This window comes from Polyodon spathula, chromosome 1, assembly GCF_017654505.1.
Source record: "Polyodon spathula isolate WHYD16114869_AA chromosome 1, ASM1765450v1, whole genome shotgun sequence".
Classification (NCBI taxonomy): Eukaryota; Metazoa; Chordata; class Actinopteri; order Acipenseriformes; family Polyodontidae; genus Polyodon; species Polyodon spathula.
In genome coordinates, this window is record NC_054534.1 from 44,020,622 (window position 1) to 44,043,954 (window position 23,333).

The following is a 23,333-nucleotide window of genomic DNA, read 5'->3' on the forward strand; positions in this document are numbered from 1 at the left end:
TAGAGGGTTCCTGTTTGTGCTTTGCCAGCAGAGGTGATAACATTACTTTACACACTAACACGGCTTTCCTGCCTAAGGTTGTTTCAGTTTCACCTGAACCAGTTGTTGAATTGAGGCGTTCCACCCACCCCCCTTCTCTTCTGAAGCAGATCAAAGACTTAAAACACTCTGCCCTGTAAGGGCGCTGAGGTGTTACATTGATAGGTCTCAATCATGGCATCAAATAACCCAGTTTTTGGTGTGTTATGTGTCACGTACTAAAGGTCAGGCACTTTCCAAGCAGCGTTTTTAGCATTGGATAGTGGATACGATCTAGCTGGTTTATGAGCTGGCTAACCTACCCTTTTCAAGTGATGTGACGGCTCACTCCACTTGGGCAGTGTTTCATGGGGCATCCCTACCTGACATGTAACGCTGCGGCATGGACCACGCCGCATATGTTTATAAGGTTTTACCGACTGAATGTGGCTACTTCAGCGGCGCCTTCTGTGGGATCAACAGTCCGTGATGCAGCTTGCCCTCTTGCACAGCAGCTTTCCAGTTAGGCTCATGGCAGGGCAAGGCTTGTTGCTGCTTTGCCTCACTGCGACAGCTTGGGTACTCATTTCCCAACTCATAATGGTTGACATTTCGAGATTGAAAGGGAACGTTAGGTTACTTACCGTAATCCTGGTTCCCTGAAAATGAAATGTCAACCATTAAATTTGCGAGGGTCGCTAGCTCGCCTTCATTGCCATACGGAATCAAATGGCGAAGGTTGCTGTGTGAGGTAACGTCTTGTTCCAGAATGCAACAGAGACATGGTCACACTGGGCCTATCAGGCAGCTTTTTAAATATGTGCTCAGGTCATGTGACACGAGGGTCATTTCCCAACTCGTAATGTGACACCAGGGTTACGGTAAGTAACCTAACACTCAATAAGACCTAACTTTCGCAATAAGACCTAAGCACAACAAAAAACCACTCTACTTATTGAACGCAGCCCTGGTGAATTTAACAATGGCTTGGTGAATCTGCTTTACATCGGTGCATGCAGCAGTGAATAAAACAACGCGGCCCTATTCGCATTGTCAGTGCTGACAGCATTTAGTTTAACTAGCTCAAAGACTTGTTTGAGAAGCAAATGAAACTGGACCCATGACCCGTACCTACTGCAATAAGAAAGGTGCCTATACTATTAAACTAAACTGTGTTATAAGATATATATTTTCGAATTTATGCATTTCCTTATTTTATTTCGCTGTATTGTGAACTTGTAATCTATATGTTGTACATTTAAACAGGTTAACTGACATGAAGAATGAAATGTTAAATACAGGACCCACGTAACGTAATTTCCAGAGTCGGTGTCAAACCTCAAAAATGTACCGCCGAGCTGATAAAGAACCTTGTGCTGAACACACACACACACACGGTTGAAAGGAGCCCAGCTGCTTTATGTGGTTTGTATTAATGCTTATGAATGTATGCAAGGAAAAGAGGCTGATAAAAAAAATGCTGAAGATGATATACCAGTATAAAGGTAAATATTTATTAAATTTGTCTAGTTTCGTTTCCAATGCAGAGACCAAACTTTCTCCTTTAACATAGGACAGCATGTTACTGTGTGACGGTTAACGAAGAGCACATGTTCTCTATTGCTTGGAAATAAGTAAACATGTTAATTGAAAAAAAAAAAAGAATGCTATTTGAAAAACAATAAACAGATGAATGTATTGTCTTGGAAAACTGCATTGCTGTAATGTGCACGCAGAGTTTGAAAACTATTTGTTCGATGTGTTTCTGGTGAGTATTGAGTTACTGGAGATGAAACGGCACCTGGATTCATGGTATTTAGACACTTACATTGCATTCAAATGTAACACTGTCACGATAATACAATGTTCCCTATGATTTACATGTAAATAACACTGTAGTTTTTAAACAAGCCTTACCCTTTACTTCTTTTTTCAGGCACTGTAGAAACAGATTTATTGAAGTGTGCATTTTGGCAAAATATGTCATTTGGTTTTGCTGAGCCCCCTGAAATGTATTTGCATGTAGACTTTAGAATACTGTACATGTCAAATGTTCAGGCTAAGTTTTGAAAGGAGGGTATGTTAAATAATAAAAAATAAAAATAAAAAAGACAAACTTTAAAAGACTAATAAATGCAGGCTAATTCAGTTTAATATTTAAAACAATTGTTCATATAAATAGATTTAACTTAAAGAGCTATGGCTTGCCCATTCTTGACAATGTGGATGCCCCTTGAGTGCGTTTAAAAGAAAGGCATGGATGGATAATGTTCTATTTCAGACTGCAGTGTTTTTAGAGACGTTCTGGTTATCTGTAAGGTGAAACTATTTTAAAAGTGTATTTCATTGCATTGATTAGATTTTATTGTACACATTACAGTAAGTAATAGAGCTAGGTAGGGCTGCAAGTGACGGGTACATTTTGACCTTCGATGGTACTAATTTGCATAATTTACTGCTGACGTCGTCATAGCTACTTATTTACATTTGATTGAAAAGCCTACTTTACAGGTAAACATTGTTATGTAATTTAAAAATATGTTATATAGAACAGTAATCATGTTTATCATTTAAATAAATACACGCAATTTGCATGTAATTGATGCTGCTTGCGAGTCAGCTTGCATTGTAGCAGCACTAACTGCAGCAGACTTGGGCAAAAAAAGTTAATTTAACAGTCACCGTTCCAAGCAGGTATCAGTCACAGTTACATTTTACTACTACTATCACTACGACTACTACGACTAATATTAATAATAATAATATAATAATAATAATAATAATAATAATAATAATAATAATAATAATAATATGAACTTACGATTGTAAAGTGACCACAGATGTGCCTCAACGATACATCAACAAATGCTTACATAGTTTGCATTCAACTTTTTATTTTGGTTGCCTGGGCATTTCACAAAAAAAAAAAAAAACAGCTAGCAGAGGGGTTTCGACACATTTCTTTCAATACAGCTTACTCTATACAGCGCTTTGCTGTCGAGATGGTCAATGAAGAAATTTGCCTCTGGTTAACACGAGCTGTTAGTGTTAGCGTATATTTTGTATGTTTCAAAAATATTCTACCATAGCACTTCTCTTACACTGTCTTGAACACTAGGTTCAATACATATTTTACTAAAGCACTACAACCACTATAGGTACCCCCCACCCTACCCCATCAAAAGATTGAATGTTGCATGCGAGACATTTAACGTGTGATTTATAGTATTCTCACATTGTCAAACGGTTTCTGCTGAGAAAAAAACAAAAAAAACATACAGTCCGTGAATGGGGAAGGACGAACCTAAAAACAGCACTTAAAACAATCTTCCAATTTCCGGTGAACAAACCTAATACAGCCCTAGAGCTACATATCATACAGAAATATGTTTGTCTAGTAAACATCCAGGCGACATTTCATCCCTGAAGATGTATTTCATTATATTGTGTATGTGACAGTCTCCCTGTGTGTGTGCTGGATTAGGGTTAATTAAAAAAAAAAAAATTCCAAAAACACACACAGCCCCCCACGCTGGTCTGTCTGCCACTAATTATGGTTTGAAACAAACAAATTTAATGGTTACCATGCACAGTGGCACAGGCATGATGGAAAATACTGTAAAGTGACTGCATCTGTATTTGTCGCCTTCTCTTTTTGAATTGTCTGTGCAAACTACATGGACGGACATGTTTAATAAAACAATGCTCAGTTCTTCTCAGTGCTGTAAAAGAGCGGGCTAGAAATGTCTGCTCTGCTCCAGCAACTACCTCGCTCCGCTCCCCTGCTCCATGTACTGTTGGCTCGCCCTGCTCACTCTGTCCCCGACCATTCGCCATAATATGCATAGAGCCCCCCAAATATAGGTTACCGTAGGGCCCCCACATCCTTTAATCCTGCCCTGAAAAGGGTAGTACTGCAAAAACAACTTTCCGTAGAATACGGAACTGGTGAAGAGACTGTTAGTGATTTAAATAAAGAAACTATAAAGTAAGTACAGTATGCCATATATGTTTTTTTTATAGGTTTTGCATTATCCATGTTTTTGTTTTATCCAGGGCACCCCTCTCTTCCATTACCCCAGATAAAACTGAGAGTTGACTGTATCTGCTTTTTGTGTTCACTTATATTGTCCCCAATTTTCTTACCAACTTTACACCCAGGAACTAGTGAGCAGATGTCGGTGAGCCGAGAATTCCAGTTTAGGTGGATATTAATTGTTGTTTCCTCAGACTGCAAGGTTTGGTACTGTTTAAATACCCACCTTGGCTTCCTCCGAGGGTAGCTAAGCGGAAGACTTCCTTGTAGGTCAGCGTCTCATACCCGGAGTTTTGAATAGTAAGAGCCTTGGAGGTGTCCAGAGCTCTCCTCATAGCATCAAGCATGGAAGGAGAATACCCACCAGCAACATCTAGCCAAAAAAAACCCCAAAAAACACTTTAGCAAATATTTCATGTTCACATTTTAACCGAATTTAAACAAAAATATGTTATATTTTCAATTACAAAGGCTTATTTTCTGGGTGGAATTAAATAATGAAATGGTATAATGCTAACAACAAACAGCTTGCTTGCAGGAGTGAGTGGTTTTGTGCAAGCAAAAAACGCCTTTGTACTTGTTTCAGACCAACATGGGTTTCTACATGTTTCTCATATTTAAAGTATAAGAAAGAATCAAAGAAGATTTTAATAGTCACACTAGTTTTTTTTTTTTTGTTTGTTTGTTTTTTTAAAGACCAAAACTGAATTTTTGAATGCAACTGAAAAGTAGCAGAATTATTATACCACTTTCATAAACAAAACTCACCTGTGCCCAGCCCAATTTTCACTTTGTGCTTTAAAACATTACGTACATCCAGCAACCCACTGCAAAGCCTAAATAAACCAGAATATACAAGTAAAGATCTTTTTGGGAAAAAAAAAAAAAAAAAAACAGCAAAAAACTATGAACTCCAAATGCAGGTTTTCAGAGAATCATGACAAGGAGTAATATGGGCTTTAAATATTATCACAGAGGCTTGTGTTGTAATGGATATTGAACTGTAGAAGTCATACTGTACTTTATATACTGAGAAAGTGACACCACAAAAACGACACCACAATATGTAAAATGATGTACAGCCAAAACAGGGCCAGTGGTGACAACACTCACTGATGGGGTTTTCATGGAAAAAAAAAAAGAAAGTCTTACCTTTTTCTCATGGTATTTTTGGTATGGTATGGTACAGTTCATGTAATTTGGCTTTCTATGTAGTTTTCTTATAGGAAGAAAGATACCCCTTCCGAATGTAAATAACCTAATTCATACTAAAATATGGGAGGGTGTATTTAAATGTTTCTGTGCGAGTTCCAGTTTCGCTCGACTATTAATAATTCTGCACCTTTCTTAAACTGGGTTTTCACAAACATTTTAGTTTGTGTTGAAGCACTGCAAGTGCAGACAGTTTCATGTGACCACCAAAAAAATATTTAAAAAAAAAGCGCAGGAAAACAAAAACCCAGGACATGGCATTACACACATAAAAAACAAATTCCATAAGAAAGCGTTGTGTACTATCTTGTATTATTTGCTAAACATCTGACTGTAGTCATTGTGGTAGTGAGGGGTAAAATAATCGATAGAAGGTACGTTAGCTCAGGAGTTCAGCAAGGCATGTTTCTCTTGAAATCTGGGTAGAGGGAAATTTAGTCCTGATTTTAAACTGGGGGTACATCATTTCCCATCAGGCATTACGCAGACTCTGGGCTGTTCAATTACCAGCACCTGTATACACTTAGCCTCTGTATAAAAGGAAGGGAAACCCTGCACACAAGTGGGTTGTTGGAGAACATGAATTAACCATTAAATAAGTATTGTGTAGCAGTTTTCTATGCGTCTGGACTGGCAGAGCTGTACTCGTGTAATTTTCTGAAAAGCGATTGACAGAGTATGGTAAACTGTTAGTTCAGTAGGAGATAGCAATACTACTAGACTAGCAGGACCCCAAGTAGGGAAAAGAATGACAGATGATTCACTTTACAGTGATAACAGAGCTTGGGCCAGAAGGAGACAAGGCTACAGCAGGCAGTAAAAGGATAACAGGGCCCCCATTACTTTACAGACAACTGAATAAGAGGCCTGTCTAAAACCATAATTTATGTAGACTGACCAGTCAAAAAAGTTATTGTGAGTTCAGAGTTAGACGCACACAAACTTTGGTACCCAGTAACGAGGCATAGCCACAGGACGTTGTCTCTTTATCATTGATTACGTGCCAGAAATAGGGGAGGGAAACTACTTTAAGAGGTATTTAACATCTTGTAAAGTTGTAAGAACTTTGGAAAATCTGTCTGTTCTGTAGTTGGGACTGGATATACCCCTGCATTTATTTTAACAAACAGTTAATGATTGAAGAAAAGGACTTTGTGCATTTTCTTGAATCTACATACTCACTGACGAACATTCTTAAAAAAAAAAAAACAACAAAAAAAAACACTACATCAGGTGAGCCAACGAAACCTGAAGGTACTCGACAACTTTAACCTTGTACTTTGTGGTGGATTGGTAAACAGCTTAGCCACCCGACTATTAGCTTGGACTAATTATTGTTTAGTTTAGTGTAGTTAATGCTCAAGAGTGAGCTAGGTTTTTGTTTTGTGTTTTGATTTGTTGACAAGGTGTATAGGCACCTTCCTATTTTCAAACCCCTGCAAAGCTATTGTCTACACTAAAAGACAGTAATCAGACCTCGGTAAAAGTGAGGAGTGCCATAAAAACACCACACACTCTATATTTATCATAACCCTATTATACTGTGGCACCTGCCGCATAAATTAAATTAAATATTTTATATGGTGTAATAACCATGTGTTGTTGCTTAATTGGACAGCACTAAAACCTGGCCAGGTTTCCGTTTCCTATTTTTCTATTCATCCGTTCTCAATAATTCAGATAATTATTCCGCATCTCTTCAATTGGAGATTTCGTTTGTTTCTTCCTATAAATGGTTGCGCCAGAAAGGGAGCTCATTACTTTTTTCCATGGCGTTTCCGCAGGCTCTTTGACGAGCTACACACCCGTGCACTCTATGGTCTTTGTGAGCATTTGTTATGCTGTGAGCGTAACAGAGAGGGAGACCTTGCTCAAATTAGTAAAACTTATTCTTTTTTGTTCTGTTTTGCTAAAGTCAGGATGTTTATCACCAGCACCAATCTGTTGGCTCATTTTACTACCAAACTCAATGCATTCGAATGAATGCAAATGTTTGGATGTGATTGAATAAATGGTCTGACAAAAGTTTCGGGTATCATTCTCACGCACCTCGGGATCAAGGATCTACAAGCAAACGGGTACCCAGGAATAGTGAAATCGTTTCAATTTATTCTTATTTTTTATTTTTATTTTATTTGTTACCTTATTTTGAAGCAGAGGTTTTGTTTATTTGTGCTTTCACTCTGTTCAGGACATGGCCTTACTGGCTGAATTTGTATGTTTATTTTGACTGGGACTGAAGCGCTCATTGTCTGTGTGGACATACTTTTTGTGCATTTGCATATGAAGAATCAGTAAATTTATTGTCTGGTTTAAATAATTGGTGCATCTCTCTACTATTTTTTCAGTAATTATAACTTAAAAAGGATCCTGCGTCTTTCCCCCTTTATTAAATGTTTTTATGCAATTGGTTGAGGGAGGTAACACTTCTTTAGAGTTTGGCGTTTCCACTAAAGGTGGTTGTTATAATACACGTTATGGCAAAGTGGGCATGCTTTGCCACTTTCAGGACCTTCATCACTGTCATCACAAAAGAAAAGTCTAACTCAACCAAGAAGCATTATTTAAACTTTTACATTGTAACTAATAATCGGACGTCTAAGCCGTTTACAAAACACTTGCATACAGTACAATACCAAACCAGAGGCAGACAGACCTCAACCCACATTTCAGACCTGTTTCTATCTGCCTGCTTAATTACAGGCAGGTACATCTCATTATATTAGAGCCAGGTGATTCTGCTACTGGCTATAATTCCAACCCAAACTATTCTATCTCCAGGACTATATTTCCATTTGCCTCCCCCTACTCTGTCACAGCGTACATATTATATATACAAATTTTCCTACAGAACCATAGCTTGAGCTGTTCTGATTCTCATGGAGCTGAAATACCAGTACTTTAGATTATTGATATATGCAGAGGTGGAGTTTATTCAGGAACAAGAAAACAAAGGACATTTCAACTTTGCAATGAATGTTTATAAAAACAAACAATAATAATACTTCTAAAGCTTTACAACATTTGTGTTGTGTGCGGTCAATTACAACTCTCCATATATAATAAAGAATTAAATATAGTTTTGTGTGTGTAATCAAGCCTGCAAGGGGTTCTTGGGGTTCTGATGGCCTGCACCCCCTCAAAGCACTTACACATACCTATAGTTAATACTCTATTATAATAAATGAATCTGAATTTCACAGGGCCAGTGCAAGGCTCTTGCCAGAAACAGTCTATAGTTTCTTTTACGGGATTGTAACTCTACAAAAGTTAATTTTGTATACTAAAAATATTTTTTGTAGTCTTAGTTAAAACATGCCACTGTTAAACACACGACTTAAAGAACATAAGAACTGAAATATATTTCTTGCATAAGTATTCAACCCCTGTGGAAGCTTTACAAAAATTGCCCTAGAGGAGGCCATTCGGCCATTCGGCCCATCTTGCTCGTTTGGTTGTTAGTAGCTTATTGATCCCAAAATCTCATCAAGCAGCTTCTTGAAGGATCCCAGGGTGTCAGCTTCAACAACATTACTGGGGAGTTGATTCCAGACCCTCACAATTCTCTGTGTAAAAAAGTGTCTCCTATTTTCTGTTCTGAATGCCCCTTTTTCTAAACTCCATTTGTGACCCCTGGTCCTTGTTTCTTTTTTCAGGCTGAAAAAGTCCCTTGGGTCGACACTGTCAATACCTTTTAGAATTTTGAATGCTTGAATTAGGTCGCCACGTAGTCTTCTTTGTTCAAGACTGAACAGATTCAATTCTTTTAGCCTGTCTGCATATGACATGCCTTTTAAGCCCGGAATAATTCTGGTCGCTCTTCTTTGCACTCTTTCTAGAGCAGCAATATCTTTTTTATAGCGAGGTGACCAGAACTGCACACAATATTCAAGATGAGGTCTTACAAGTGCATTGTACAGTTTTAACATTACTTCCCTTGATTTAAATTCAACACTTTTCACAATGTATCCGAGTATCTTGTTAGCCTTTTTTATAGCTTCCCCACATTGCCTAGATGAAGACATTTCTGAGTCAACAAAAACTCCTAGGTCTTTTTCATAGATTCCTTCTCCAATTTCAATATCTCCCATATGATATTTATAATGTACATTTTTATTTCCTGCGTGCAGTACCTTACACTTTTCTCTATTAAATGTCATTTGCCATGTATCTGCCCAGTTCTGAATCTTGTCTAGATCATTTTGAATGACCTTTGCTGCTGCAACAGTGTTACCATTGGCCTCTACCTGTGAACCATTAAAGCTGCTGTCATATTTTCTGGATAAAAACCCCACTGTTGAAGGATCATTGGTAAGGCTGTGAATCTGAAGGAAAATGAAGACCAAAGAGCATTCTACAGAAGTTAGAGATAAAGCAATACAAATGCATAGATTAGGGAAAGGGTACAAAATAATATCTAAGTGTTTAGATATCCCAGTGAGCACAGTTGGATCAATAATCAGGAAGTGGAAGGTGCATCACACCACCCAGGCACTGTCAAGGAAAGGCCGTCCCTCAAAACTCAACGCTCAAACATGAAGGAGACTTGTGAGAGAAGCCACAGAGGTCAACAATCACTTTGAAGGAACTACAGAGTTTAGTGGCTATGAGTGGAGTAATGGTGCACCAGTCAACCATATCAAGAGCTCTGCATAACACTGGCCTGTATGGGAGGGTGGCAAGAAAGAAGCCGTTACTCAAAAAGTATCATCTGAAAGCACGTCTGGAGTTTGCCAGAAAGCATGAGAGCGACCCAGCTGCAATGTGGGAAAAGGTTTTGTGGTCAGATGAGACCAAGATAGAGCTTTTTGGTCAAAACTCAAAGCGCTATGTGCGGCGCAAACCTAACATTGCCCATGCCTCAAGACACAGCATCCCTACAGAGAAGTATGGTGGTGGCAGCATGATGCTGTGGGGATGCTTCTCATCAGTATGTGAACCTTTAGATTCAGTAACTGGTGGCACCCGCTGAGCAGCAATGACTTCAACTAAGCATTTCCTATAACTGTTGGTCAGTCTCTCACATCAGTTTTGAGGAATTTTGGCCCATTCCTCCTTACAGAAATGCTTCAACTCGGTGACAGTTGAGGTTTCCTTGAATGGCTACCTCGGTTCAGGTCCTGCCACAACATTTCAATGGGGTTTAGGTCCGGACTTTGACTAGGCCATTCTAAAATGCGAAATTTCCTCTTCTGCAGCCATTCTTTTGTAGCTCTGCTTGTATGTTTAGGATCATTGTTTGGCTGCATGACCCACTTACGGTTCAGCTTCAGCTCACAGACAGATGGTCTTACATTCTCCTCTAGAATCTTCTGATACAATGCAGAATTCATGGTTGTGTCAGTGGTGGCAAGCCATCCAGGTCATGAGGCAGTAAAGCAGCCCCAAACCATTACACTCCCACCACCATGCTTGACGGTTGGGATGAAGTTCTTCTGTTCGAACGCAGTGTTTGGTTTTTGCCAAATACAACGTTTCTCATCGAGGCCAAAAGGTGCTACTTTTGAGTCATCGGTCCAGAGAACATTGTTCCAGAAGTCTTGTGGATCATTTATGTGCTCTTTGGCGAACTTGTGATGGGCAGCAATGTTCTTTTTAGAGAGCAGTGGTTTCCTCATAGCTATCCTTCCATGAACACCATTCTTGTTCAGTCTTTTTCTGAAAGTTGATTCATGAACACTCACATTAGCCGAGACGTGAGTGGCCTGCAGATCCTTGGATGTTACTCGGGGGTTCTTTGTGACTTCCTTGATGATTTTCCGGTTTGTTCTTGGACTATCTGTCTAACAGTGGATTGGTGAAGCCACAAATCTTTATAAATGGTTTTGTAACCCTTTTTAGACTGATGAGCATCAATAATTGTTTTTTCTGCGGTCCTCAGAGATTTCTTTTGATCACTGCATTATGTGTTTCCACACACCTGTATGGTGAAGACCAAACTCAAAAAGTTTCTGATCTTTATATAGGGTGTGGCCTCCCCAAATCACCCTAATTACCTAATTATTTAAACACCTGAATCTAATTGTCCCCTTAACTGGGCTGATAAAACCAGGCATTCACTTACTTTTTTACCTACCCTGAATCTTAATTACTCATTGTTTGTGTGATTCATACATCATTTTGTTTCAAAACACACGGAATTGGTTAATATAAATATTTTGATTCAAGAAGGCTATCATGGTAAAGCTATGGAATTTCCAGAATTATCATTGGGGTTCACAGACTTTCCCAGCACTGTATAACCAATGCAGGTGATTAAGGAAAAAAAGTGGTTGTGTTAACGCAAAATTGTGTCCTAGGCACAAAATTAATTAATTGGAAGGAAAAACATTTTGTCTTGCGATCACAAGATGCATAAAATGGGAAAGGGATGCAGACATGGATATAACCAATCCAAGTGATTAAGAAAAAAAAAAACACAGAAAAACAAAATATATAAAAGTTGATTTTCAAAAAAAAAAAACTCCAGTAGCAGAAAAAAAGAGTAAATTGTTTTGATCTCATGAGCTTTCAGGAAACGATACAGCAGCAAAATCAACCTGGTTTGGAAATGTCCGTCCAACAAATAATCCATATTATGGACATACAAATGGACATAAAGACTTCAATAAATCTCTATTAATTTGCTGAAGCAAAGTTTAAACTCAGCTAAAGAAGTTAATTGTAGCACTGATTCCGCTTTTTGATATAAACTTTTTCCTAAGTGTTTTTTTTTTTATTCTTCAAAAGTAGTAGTTAGAAAACACTTTTTCTAACAAATACAGGCAGCCACCACACCCTTCTCTCTCCCCTCTACACAAAAACTGACTCCCTCTTAACCAGGTGCCTGAAATAAAGAAATTGCCAAGTGGCTTAGTGAGACAAAGATAATCAATTAAAGTTGAACCAGGCCATGGCTATAATGACACTTAAAAACAATTAACTAGATAAATAGGAGAACTGATGCAGGGATAATAATTAATATGTTATATATGGAAAACAGAATATATGAAGATTTCAATAACTTTCAACATTTACCAGGAAACCTCTGAAAAAAATACATTTGTGGTTTTAATATATACATTTTTATAAGCTTTCATTACATTTTGATAATCTGGCCAGGTTTTCTGCCATCCAATTAAGTAGAGCAGGTAGCAAACTGCTTATTGGTGCATGAATTAGGATAGTAAGTTTTAAATTACAAATTAGCATTTGTTACAATAAGTAAATTGAAAACACAAATTGAAAAATTAAAAATGAGGAGGGTAACATTTCAGGCATGGATGTTATGGGAACAAGAGGTTACACAATCGATCTCAGAGCTAGAATGATCTACAAAGATTTCAACTCTGCAGCAGCAGAGTGAGTTGGGTGCATCAGCTGAAAGACAGAAGCAGCAACAGAGTAACAAGTACTTCTGATGTGGTTTAGAATATACACGTTGGTGTCAGATCCCTTGGAACATTAGGATACAAGACGTTTTATATTTATCACAGTTAATGTTTTACGGAGTTTCTTGTGAGTTTGTTTTTCAGCCGGTCAAATACAGTATCTGCATACATAACAGAGGTGATGCCAACTAGATAGATGTGACGATTGAACCATAAATAAGATTGGAAATGAAATAGGTGTTAGTGCAAGGGACTAACAGGGCAATACAGAATAGACGCTGAGTTAATGGCAACACCAGGGCGGTAAGTCAAAGGGTGGCCAAAGTGGGGCCAAGCAATGCTCTAATTATGGTTGTAGAGGACATGCAAAAGGAACTTGCTGGACTAAGGGAGGCGATGCTGCGGGAAAAATAATTTTAAGATATTAAATGTTGTAAGATGTTGGTTTTTATGCTGCAGTAATGAGTTCTTTTGTAGCAAAATGTGTTGAAGGGTAGGATAATTTCATTTACCAGTGTATTGCAGTACCTCCTTTTGCAAGAGCTGCATACCGCAGAGAAAGAGACAATGCTTATTGTCACTGATTGGCTACTGGCACATCAGGAGTTACTTTTATTAATCTAATATAACATATTCTGCTTTCAATATGATTAAGTGTTTTTTATAAAACTAAAATATCTTTGTAAACTTCAGGTTGATATTATGTCTAGATACAAATGACAGTTATGACTTGAATAACGTTGACTGATCATGCTTGTTAATATCATAAGGGTATAATGCTTTTGCTAATTTGTCTTTGTACAATGCTATGCTAAGCTATAACCAGGCTGTGAAAGTAGGAGTGCATGAGCAGATTTGGTTCCTCTCCCTGTACTGTGGGTGTATATCCTTTCAGGGTCGGGGTGAGCAGAATTCTGCTTAACGTGCAAAATTATGACATGGACACAGAATGGTACAGTGTTTTATAACCATGAGGTAAGCAACTCATTTATGGCTGTTTGCCAAAGGGTGCGGTCTTTCTTTATTGGATATTAACCCTTTGCGGTGCTGTGTTGGAACAGGTTCGACATTACAATTTTCCCTTTCCAGTCCAATGTCAGACCTTGTCCGACATCATCAAAAAGACATAACGCACAGGTCTCTAGTTGTTTTTTCTCTGGAAAAAAGCTGAGAAAACCTTTCAATGGCCGAGTGAGACCTATAGGAGCCGAATGAAACCGAAAAAAAGGGCGTATCTCATAGCCCCAATACTTTCTCCAGTTCTTGAGCATAGAGTTTTGCAGCGGTAGGGTAACATGGTTTAAGATGAGATACATGTACGGTCCTTGAGTCTTCATCTGTCTTTTCCATAACAACTTGATAATTTACTGTATAGGTCCCATCTGCTGCACAATGTGACATGGGTCTGTGACAGACAGAATGATTCTTGATGATAAATCTTCCTGCCGGTCGGTGAGGTTGCAGTATAAAGAGAACAGAGTGCCCTGGACTGGATGGCCCGGCAAATCATTCGCAGGTTTAGGTGGAAGTAGGCCATCTAGAAAGGGGGCACAACCTTGGTACATTAAGTCATTTCCCCAGAGGGAAAGCGATGTGGCAACTGTGGATTGGAGGCGAAACGATTGCACTTGCTAACCAAGGGGGCGTGACTGAAGGTACAAATAGTGGATGTGGCTAGATGATCTGTTCCCTTGTTTATGGTTAAGAGAACGCTAAAGAATGAGCAAAATATAACTGAGTGTTTAGTGCTTGTTTTGTCGAGTATAATTGTACTGTTTGTTATTTATTAAGGAGGCTAACACAATCCGAAGCTGTCGCTTAAGACGGCGCAAACCCAGACAACTCTGCATCAATGTTCACAAATTCATTGCATATTCACCACTTGCACCTTAGCACTCACTGTAACCTTGTGATCATGTGTCTTTTATGTGTTTAATAACTGTGTTTATTATTTTGGGACTTTAACCCGTAGATAAAGCTGTATTGCTTCTTATCAAGAAGAATGTGTATCGCCTTGTTGGGTTGAACTTTTCCCTCTTCATAAAGCTACTGCAAAAGTCATTTCTCATCTTTTAACCTGTTAAACCCCCAGACTTCCACAGGCAATTTCCGCCAGGAGGGCTATGGCCTTAAATAAATCACATTATCTTCCAAAGTATAGACAGCACAGGCATGGTTCAGGGTTTTAATTCAAAGTAACACCCTGGACTACTTATATCAAATCTGAGGTTTTAGTCCTAATGAGAACAGTAATTGTAAGTGCCTATGTATATAGCAGCTAAGGCATATGCAGTTAAACAGTAAAAATGGGGAGACAACTCCACGACCGCAATATATCCGAATCCGCAGCATATCGAGGAGCGAAATAATGAGGGGTGTGTCTATTACTATTGTATAAACTGTACTCCTTTATGCTGAATTGGATTAAGACATCAGGCAAATACATTAAAAATAATGATAATAAAACATAACGTTCACTAATGTTGGTGTTGATTAATCAATAAATTAATGTTTGTTGTATGAAAATTTATTTAAAATGAATTTGGAATATTTAGTCACTTATGTCCATTTCTATTTAGTTCTGGTGGTGGAAGTATTCACATTTGAATTTAGTTTTTCAATAAAAAGCAAAAAATGATTTGAATGTTCATCTATTAAACAGTAATAATGTTAACTTCTTAAACAGTTTGTTAGTTACCCCAGAAATAGATTCACTGAAACTGATTTTCCAGTCATTTTTTTTAAGGGTTTTGTTTAGGTATAGTAAAAAGTTGCATGGGGTTGCATTGCAAACAGGATCTTCACTGTTGAAATCTCTGGAACATAAGATACGGCTTTCAGACATATTTCCATGCAAAAAAAACAAGACAGATGAAATTGAAATGGTGGAAATGAAAAATGACTGCTTCCTAACACAATTTGTCAAGGCACCGACTAGAGGGGAGGCATGCCTTGATTTAGTCTTTTCAAATAATGAAGACAGAATAACTAAAACAGAGGTCAGAGAACCACTAGCAAACTCAAACCACAACATTGGCTCATTTGAAGTGTTTTTTAAAACCCCAAAAGTAAGGACTAAAGCTAAGGTTTACAATTTTAGAAAAGCAAACTATGAAGGTATGAAACTATAATATTGGAAAATATTGGAGTAAAATAGAGAAAGCATCCACAGAAAAAGGATGGCTGTTCTTCAAAAATGTAGTACTAGAGGCGCAAAACAATTACATCCCTAAAGTAGACAAATCTAAATGTAAAACTAAATTGCCAAAATGGTTTAATAGATAAATTAAAAAAAAAATATTCAGCGAGAAAAGGCACTTTACAGAGCATTAAAAAGGGACCAAAAAGAAAGTACACAGAAAGAGTTCATGGAACTGCAAACGCAAATCAAAAAGGAAGTTAGAAAGGCCAAGAGAGAAATAGAAATGAACATTGCTAAGGGGTCTAAAACCAATTCCAAAATGTTTTTCCAACACTACAACAGCAAGAGAACATTCAAAGAGGAGGTTAAATGTTTAAGAGATACAAATGGCAAAATCGTAGATGAAGAAAAAAAAAAAAAAAGCAAATATATTAAATGATTACTTTTCACAAGTTTTTACAAAGGAAGATACGGACAACATGCCCCACATGTCATCCAGTTCCTATCCAGTTTTAAATAACTTTAGCATAACTGAGGCAGAAGTGTTAAAGGGACTAGGAGCTCTTAAAATAAATAAATCCCCTGGGCCGGATGAGATCCTCCCAATAGTACTCAAAGAAATGAAAGAAGTTATTTACAAACCACTAACCAAGATCATGCAGCAGTCTCTTGACACAGGGGTGGTACCGACAGACTGGAAAATTGCAAACGTAATACCGATCCACAAAAAGGGAAACAAAACTGAACCAGGTAACTACAGACCAGTAAGCCTGACTTCTATTATATGCAAACTTATGGAAACTATAATAAGATCCAAAATGGAAAATTACCTATATGGTAACAGGGTCCTGGGAAACAGTCAACATGGTTTTAGGAAAGGGAGATCGTGTCTAACTAACTTGCTTGATTTTTTTGAGGATGCAACATCGATAATGGATAATTGCAAAGCATATGACATGGTTTATGCAGATTTCCGGAAAGCTTTTGTGTCCCGCACAAAAGATTAATTCTCAAACTGAACGCAGTTGGGATTCAAGGAAACACATGTACATGGATTAGGGAGTGGTTAACAGGTAGAAAACAGAAAGTACTGATTAGAGGAAAAACCTCAGAATGGAGTGTGGTAACCAGTGGTGTACCACAGGGATCAGTATTAGGTCCTCTGCTATTCCTAATCTACATTAATGATTTAGATTCTGGTATAGTAAGCAAACTTGTTAAATTTGCAGACGACACAAAAGTAGGAGGAGTGGCAAACACTGTTGCAGCAGCAAAGGTCATTCAAAATGATCTAGACAAGATTCAGAACTGGGCAGACACATGGAAAATGACATTTAATAGAGAAAAATGTAAGGTACTGCACGCAGGAAATAAAAATGTACATTATAAATATCAAATGGGAGATACTGAAATTGGAGAAGGAATCTATGAAAAAGACCTAGGAGTTTTTGTTGACTCAGAAATGTCTTCATCTAGACAATGTGGGGAAGCTATAAAAAAGGCTAACAAGATGCTCAGCTACATTGTGAAAAGTGTTGAATTTATATCAAGGGAAGTAATGTTAAAACTGTACAATGCACTAGTAAGACCTCATCTTGAATATTGTGTTCAGTTCTGGTCACCTCGCTATAAAAAAGATATTGCTGCTCTAGAAAGAGTGCAAAGAAGAGCGACCAGAATTATTCCGGGCTTAAAAGGCATGTCATATGCAGACAGGCTAAAAGAATTGAATCTGTTCAGTTTTGAACAAAGAAGACTACGCGGCGACCTAATTCAAGCATTCAAATTCTAAAAAGTATTGACAATGTCGACCCAAGGGGCTTTTTCGACCTGAAAAAAGAAACAAGGACCAGGGGTCACAAATGGAGATTAGAGAAAGGGGCATTCAGAACAGAAAATAGGAGGCACTTTTTTACACAGAGAATTGTGAGGGTCTGGAATCAACTTCCCAGTAATGTTGTTGAAACTGACACCCTGGGATCCTTCAAGAAGCTGCTTGATGAGATTCTGGGATCAATAAGCTACTAACAATCAAACGAGCAAGATGGGCCGAATGGCCTCCTCTCGTTTGTAAACTTTCTTATGTTCTTATGTTCTTATTAAAGGCTATTTGTTAGCACAGGTATAACGATGATTGTTCTCTTGTGATTGACACAAACCTGCCCAAAGAGATTCTTTCACAGAATTCCAACATGATGTAACAGGTTTAAATTACCAATAACAGCTATACTCACGAGAGGTTTGAATTAGGGCAGTGAGAGATTGCAGCACCTCTCTGATTGAAAATGTCCAGTTCTTTATCAGTGAGATGGCAACCATGTGCCATCACAGTCTGTAAAAAATATATTGATATTTAGAAAAGATACAGTACTGGAAAAAAAAAAAAAAAATTGAATCAACAAATGATTTCCAACTATGGTTAGGGATTTTAATGCCCATTTCCTTCTTACTCAGACCTTTACATTAGACAGAATAATTAACTTTATTTGTATTATTAAAAAGCTTAATCATTTATTTAAAAACTCAACAGAGCTACATTTTTTTGAAACTGTTACCTGTTTAATAAGGACATTGAGAGCTGGTTACATAGAGCCATATTAGCACTAATCTTTAACCAAAGTAATATTGCAACTAGGACTACATTAACCAAGCTAAAATTACATAGTTGAAGATTAGTGATAATAGGTGTCAAGTAAAACCAGCCATCACTTACAACAAACTCAAAATGTGCAGAACAGGGAGAGAGAAAGGGAAGCACATTTTAGATAGTGCTTTAGTCTGCTTACCTTGTTAGTCAGAAGGTTGCATTTGTTATATACATCTGTGTAAGACTTGCAGTCGGGAAACATTTCCTTTACAAGTTGCACCTCCTCTGTGTTTTCACTTATGTGGCTCTAAGTAAAATACAATCAAACATCATATTTAAAATTCATATGTTTAGAAAATTGCACTACAGTTTCTATACAGCGTTCTTTATTAAACACATTGGGGGTTCAATGGTGGTAGGGGCCGTTACCATCACGATGCACTTTTTTCCTATTCATAAATAGGGTTTACTGTCATGGTAGTTACATTATCATGACGGAAGGCAGTACCGTCAAAACCGCCCCTTTTCCTCATTTGCATACACTTAAACTGATTCATAAAACAATTTGATGATGGTAAATGGCTTTTACTGGCATGAAAAATACCACACACTCAATTGCTGGCAATAACAATAGAGGCTTATCAATGGGAAAAGTTTAATGTTTTATTCTGTTTTCATTTGCTTGATGTTCTGGTGTCTGACATGATAATTTTGTTTATCAATGTTCATTTAATCTGAAACAAAAGCACATTGGAAATGTGAAAAAACGGTAAGTTATCAATAATGCCCAGCCATTTAAATTAGAGATATCAAAAACACCTTGCCCAGCACAAAGCAAATAGACACAACTGTCAAAGTAGTGGGGGCCAAGGTTGCCCCAATTGTTTCTTGAAACTTGGCTTATGTCTTTCAGGCACAATAAAAGTGGATCAAACTTGCATCAAAAACACAAGCCAAGTTAGTAGAAACAATTGGGGACCCCCATCAGTTTTACAGTTGTGCCTATTTGCTTTGTGTTGGGCAAGGTTGCCCTAATGTTTTCTTGAAACTTGGTTTGTGTTTTTGATATCTCTACTTCAAGTGATTGGGTACTTTTGATAACTTTTTTTCACATTTTCAATGTGTTTTTGTTTCAGATATCACTTCTTTTTTCACATAATACATGATTTTGACTTTGGTTCAAAAGTATAAAAGCATAGCAATGGGATAAAAAGAATGTACATTTCCCAAAATATTTATTTATATACCTGGCTACAAACTTATGGAGTCAATCATCCATATGCACAACAATCATAAAGTGAATGACATGAACATGTCAATGCTAGAAATTATGTATTTTTTTCCTTTTAATCTTCTGATTTTCTCAACTTACTCCAATGTACTCCAATCGTAAATCATTAGATCTGTTGATAAAAGGCCACATACACAACCTTTGCATTTTTTGGCCATGGTTTCAGTTCAATAAGAGTGTCATTTGCATGCACCCATTTTGTAGTGTCAGGCACTGAGAGGACACACACGTATCGTGAACAGACATCTGGATAGCCAATAAACAGCGAAAAACACCAGAAAAACTATGGAAATGGATAATCAATTCACATTGCCGTTACCCTTTTTCCATTAAAAAATAAACCTACTACAAAAATAATAATAAATACATTTCCTGGTGCTGCTAGGCAATGTCCCGCCTTCCTGACTTGCATCTATCATTGATTCGTTCTGAATATTTTAAACCCGCCCCAACTACTGAGTGACAGCACATTCCTACATTTCTATTGGAGACTCAACTTGCGAGATTTAAAATGAAATTACAATCAGGATTTAAAGCTGTATTACAGTTAAGATATAGAAGATTTAAAATAGAATTGTGGCGAAATGTACAAAAATGCATACACACAAAAACCCCAGAAGAATGTGCCCTTGACCATAGAGATTTTGTTGTGGAAGACAGCAAAGAAAAGAAAGTACCACTTAACACTAGCACCACCACAGCCGCTTTTTGAATGGCTTTTGCAGCGAAGAATGTTGTGGATATACGGGATCAAATGGCACAGCTGTATTCTGTCAAAGGTGATACTTGCAGGTGGCCTCGGAGGGACTTCATTTTGCAGCTAGCTCTGGAGCTACGGCAGAAACATTTTAATAAGAGAAACGAAAGCCGGCTAGCAAATGTCCCTCAACCTTCAGCTAGCACTGCACCCACTGGCACAAGGAATAAAAGACAATACCAGGTTGCTAAATGCAATAAAAACAGAACTTTTGATGTCTGCGCCCGTTGTGAGAAGGCAGTCTGTGGCAAATTCACTGGTACAGTTAAAAAGCGTGTTTTCTGCATCGATTGTACTAGGAAAGCTGTGATAGAACTCTGAACAGACAGACAGAGCCTTTGAACTTCACTCAAAGCGCTTTCACGTTGCATAAGGTATATGTTTGTTTTATGCTATTTTTATATTAGTTATTTACGTTTTACAATTTTATATGTGCATACAGCTTTCTACACCTGTTTACACAGAGGTTTATTGTGTATTATTTTATTACTAGTTTTTCATGTTTATGTATTTGTGCTTGTTTTGTAAAAAGTTTGATTTTCAATTTAAATATGGTGTTTTTGCTCTGAAAATGTTATGTATGATGTTCATAAATAAAAATACTAAGTTGTATGTGATTGTTTGTTTTTCATTTTTATATCAAAGCCGTTTTAAAATGGAGCCACACATTTTGTGGGTGTGGCTATTCTATGTAGTCCGAAATCTCAGCAGTTCTAGTGTAAATGTGTAAGTACTGTAAAGTTAAAAATAAGCACCGAAAATTACAATTAATAAAACCTGAAAAACAGAAGCCCTAGTTATATGCAACAGTAAGTTATCGCTTTCAGCACCTGACTGTAAATTTACTTGTATTAAATTATAGTTGATCTTAAATGCAACAGAGTCACTTCCAATGGGACCTTTTTTTTTTTTTTTTTTTTAAATAAATTTAGTAGTCAGCAATTGATTTTACCCGTTTTACTCCCAATTTGAAATAGCCAATTGTATTTTAGGCTCAGCTCACTGCTATCACCCCCTCGCTAACTCGGGAGCGACAAAGACAAACACACAATGTCGTCTGAAACGTGTGCCGTCAGCTGACCGCTTCTTTTCACTCTTCAGGCCTGTCACGCAGCTAACCCAGAGCTACAGCGTCAGAGGACAACGCAGCTCTGGGCAGTTTATAGGCAAGCCCGCAGGCACCCGGCCAGTCTACACATGTTGGTGGTGCACGGTGAACCGAGGACTCCCTAGCCGACCTAAGCCCTCCCCCTGGGTGGTGCTCGGCCAATTGTGCACCGCCCCGAACTGCCGACCTCCAGGCTATAGGGTGCCACCCTGCACTCCAGATGGATTGCCTTTACCGGATACACCACCTGGGAGCAGAACTTCATTTGTTTTATGTCTCATCCAAAGGACAGAGCACAAGGAGGTTCAATGAGTTGCTGAGCTGCACCAACTATACATAAGTTCATTCCTAAGTTAGAACGTAAAGTATCTACTCAGTATTTAGTTGTTACTAATTACTTTATAACTAAGCATCTCTTATACACTATGTGTATGTGTGTGTCTTTTTGTCTGTCTGCGTGTGTGTGTGGCTTATCTTTCTCATTATCAGTGACACTGTGTGTGTGTGTGTGTGTGTGTGTGTCATGACAGTCAAGCTGACAAAACAGCCATGACAGTTCACATCAGATTAGAAATTATTCCTATAAGATTTTTATTATCGTATTAAATCCTATAAGAAAGTTTAGAATCTAATATGATTTAAAAGGATGTCCTATAATTAGCAAGAGGTATGTGGCCCTGAAGGATTCGATGACAACGAAAACTATGAACAAAATCATCTTCAAAGAGAAGCTCACGTAGCAAATGTTGTCGTTTCCCCTTGTATTTTATTCTATGAAGAGTTTACACCTCCCTAAAGGTATGAGTAAATTTTAAGCAACAACTAGTCTTACCTTATAACTGTCATAGTTGGTGTAACTTGTGAAAAGGTAGTAATGTGTAAAATCAACATTAAAGACTTACGTTTTAACTAAGCTATAAGTATAACAATAAGTGTAACAATTTACACACAGCTGGTGCAACGTGACCCTGGAGCACATACAATGTGGCTGAGCCGGGCTCCTGGTATAAAGCCCCTTTCTTTAAGCACTGTCCCTCGATGTTACAGAATGTTTAACAAAATGTTTTATAAAATGACATTGCCATAACAGATTAGAATGCAGCAAAGTAAAAAGTTATGATTAATTGTACAAAGTACAAAGAGAGAAGGGACTTAATAAACAATGTGAAATGAAGAAGCAATGGGCTGTTCTAACACGTTACTGATAACACTGTGTAACAAATATATATATATTTTTTTTGTTCCTGGGTAGTAAGTGTTATTTCCTAATTGCTTATGCCTCAAAAGTATAGAAAAATGGCTATTATTCCCCACAAACTTTGTTTTTTCAAAATATCACTGTTTCCAATGAGAAAACGGGCGAATTTGTGTCTTTTCGTTCACATAAAGTCAGAAAAAAACAACATATGAATCCAAATTAACATGTATTTATACTAAAGTAATACAAAAATGACTACAAAAGATTTAGAAGTCAGTAGTTTTTCGAGATTTACGATTATGTAAATGTAATATATTATATATATATATATATATATATATATATATATATATATATATATATATATACTGTGCAAAAGTTTTAGGCAGGTGTGAAAAAATGCTATAAAGTAAGAATGCTTTATATATATAGACATGTTAATAGTTTATATTTATCAATTAACTAAATGCAAAGTGAGTGAACAGAAGAAAAATCTAAATCAAATCCATATTTGGTGTGACCACCCTTTGCCTTCAAAACAGCATCAATTCTTCTAGGTACACTTGCACAAAGTCAGGGATTTTGTAGGCATATAGTCAGGTGTATGATTAAAC

At 37.4% G+C, this 23,333-nt stretch overlaps 1 protein-coding gene across 2 annotated transcripts in view; it reads right to left on the reverse strand.

Annotated features, from left to right (window-relative positions):
* The window catches only part of LOC121319097 (guanine deaminase-like), a 73,268-nt gene that overhangs the window by 21,878 nt on the left and 28,057 nt on the right, over positions 1 to 23,333 (reverse strand). For both annotated transcript variants that reach the window (XM_041256293.1, XM_041256296.1), the window contains exons 8-11: positions 18,565 to 18,672; positions 18,013 to 18,110; positions 4,823 to 4,890; positions 4,281 to 4,427 (exon numbers count right to left, since the gene is read on the reverse strand). In XM_041256293.1, coding sequence (XP_041112227.1) covers positions 4,281 to 4,427; positions 4,823 to 4,890; positions 18,013 to 18,110; positions 18,565 to 18,672 — 421 coding nt within the window. The remainder of the gene's footprint in view (positions 1 to 4,280; positions 4,428 to 4,822; positions 4,891 to 18,012; positions 18,111 to 18,564; positions 18,673 to 23,333) is intronic.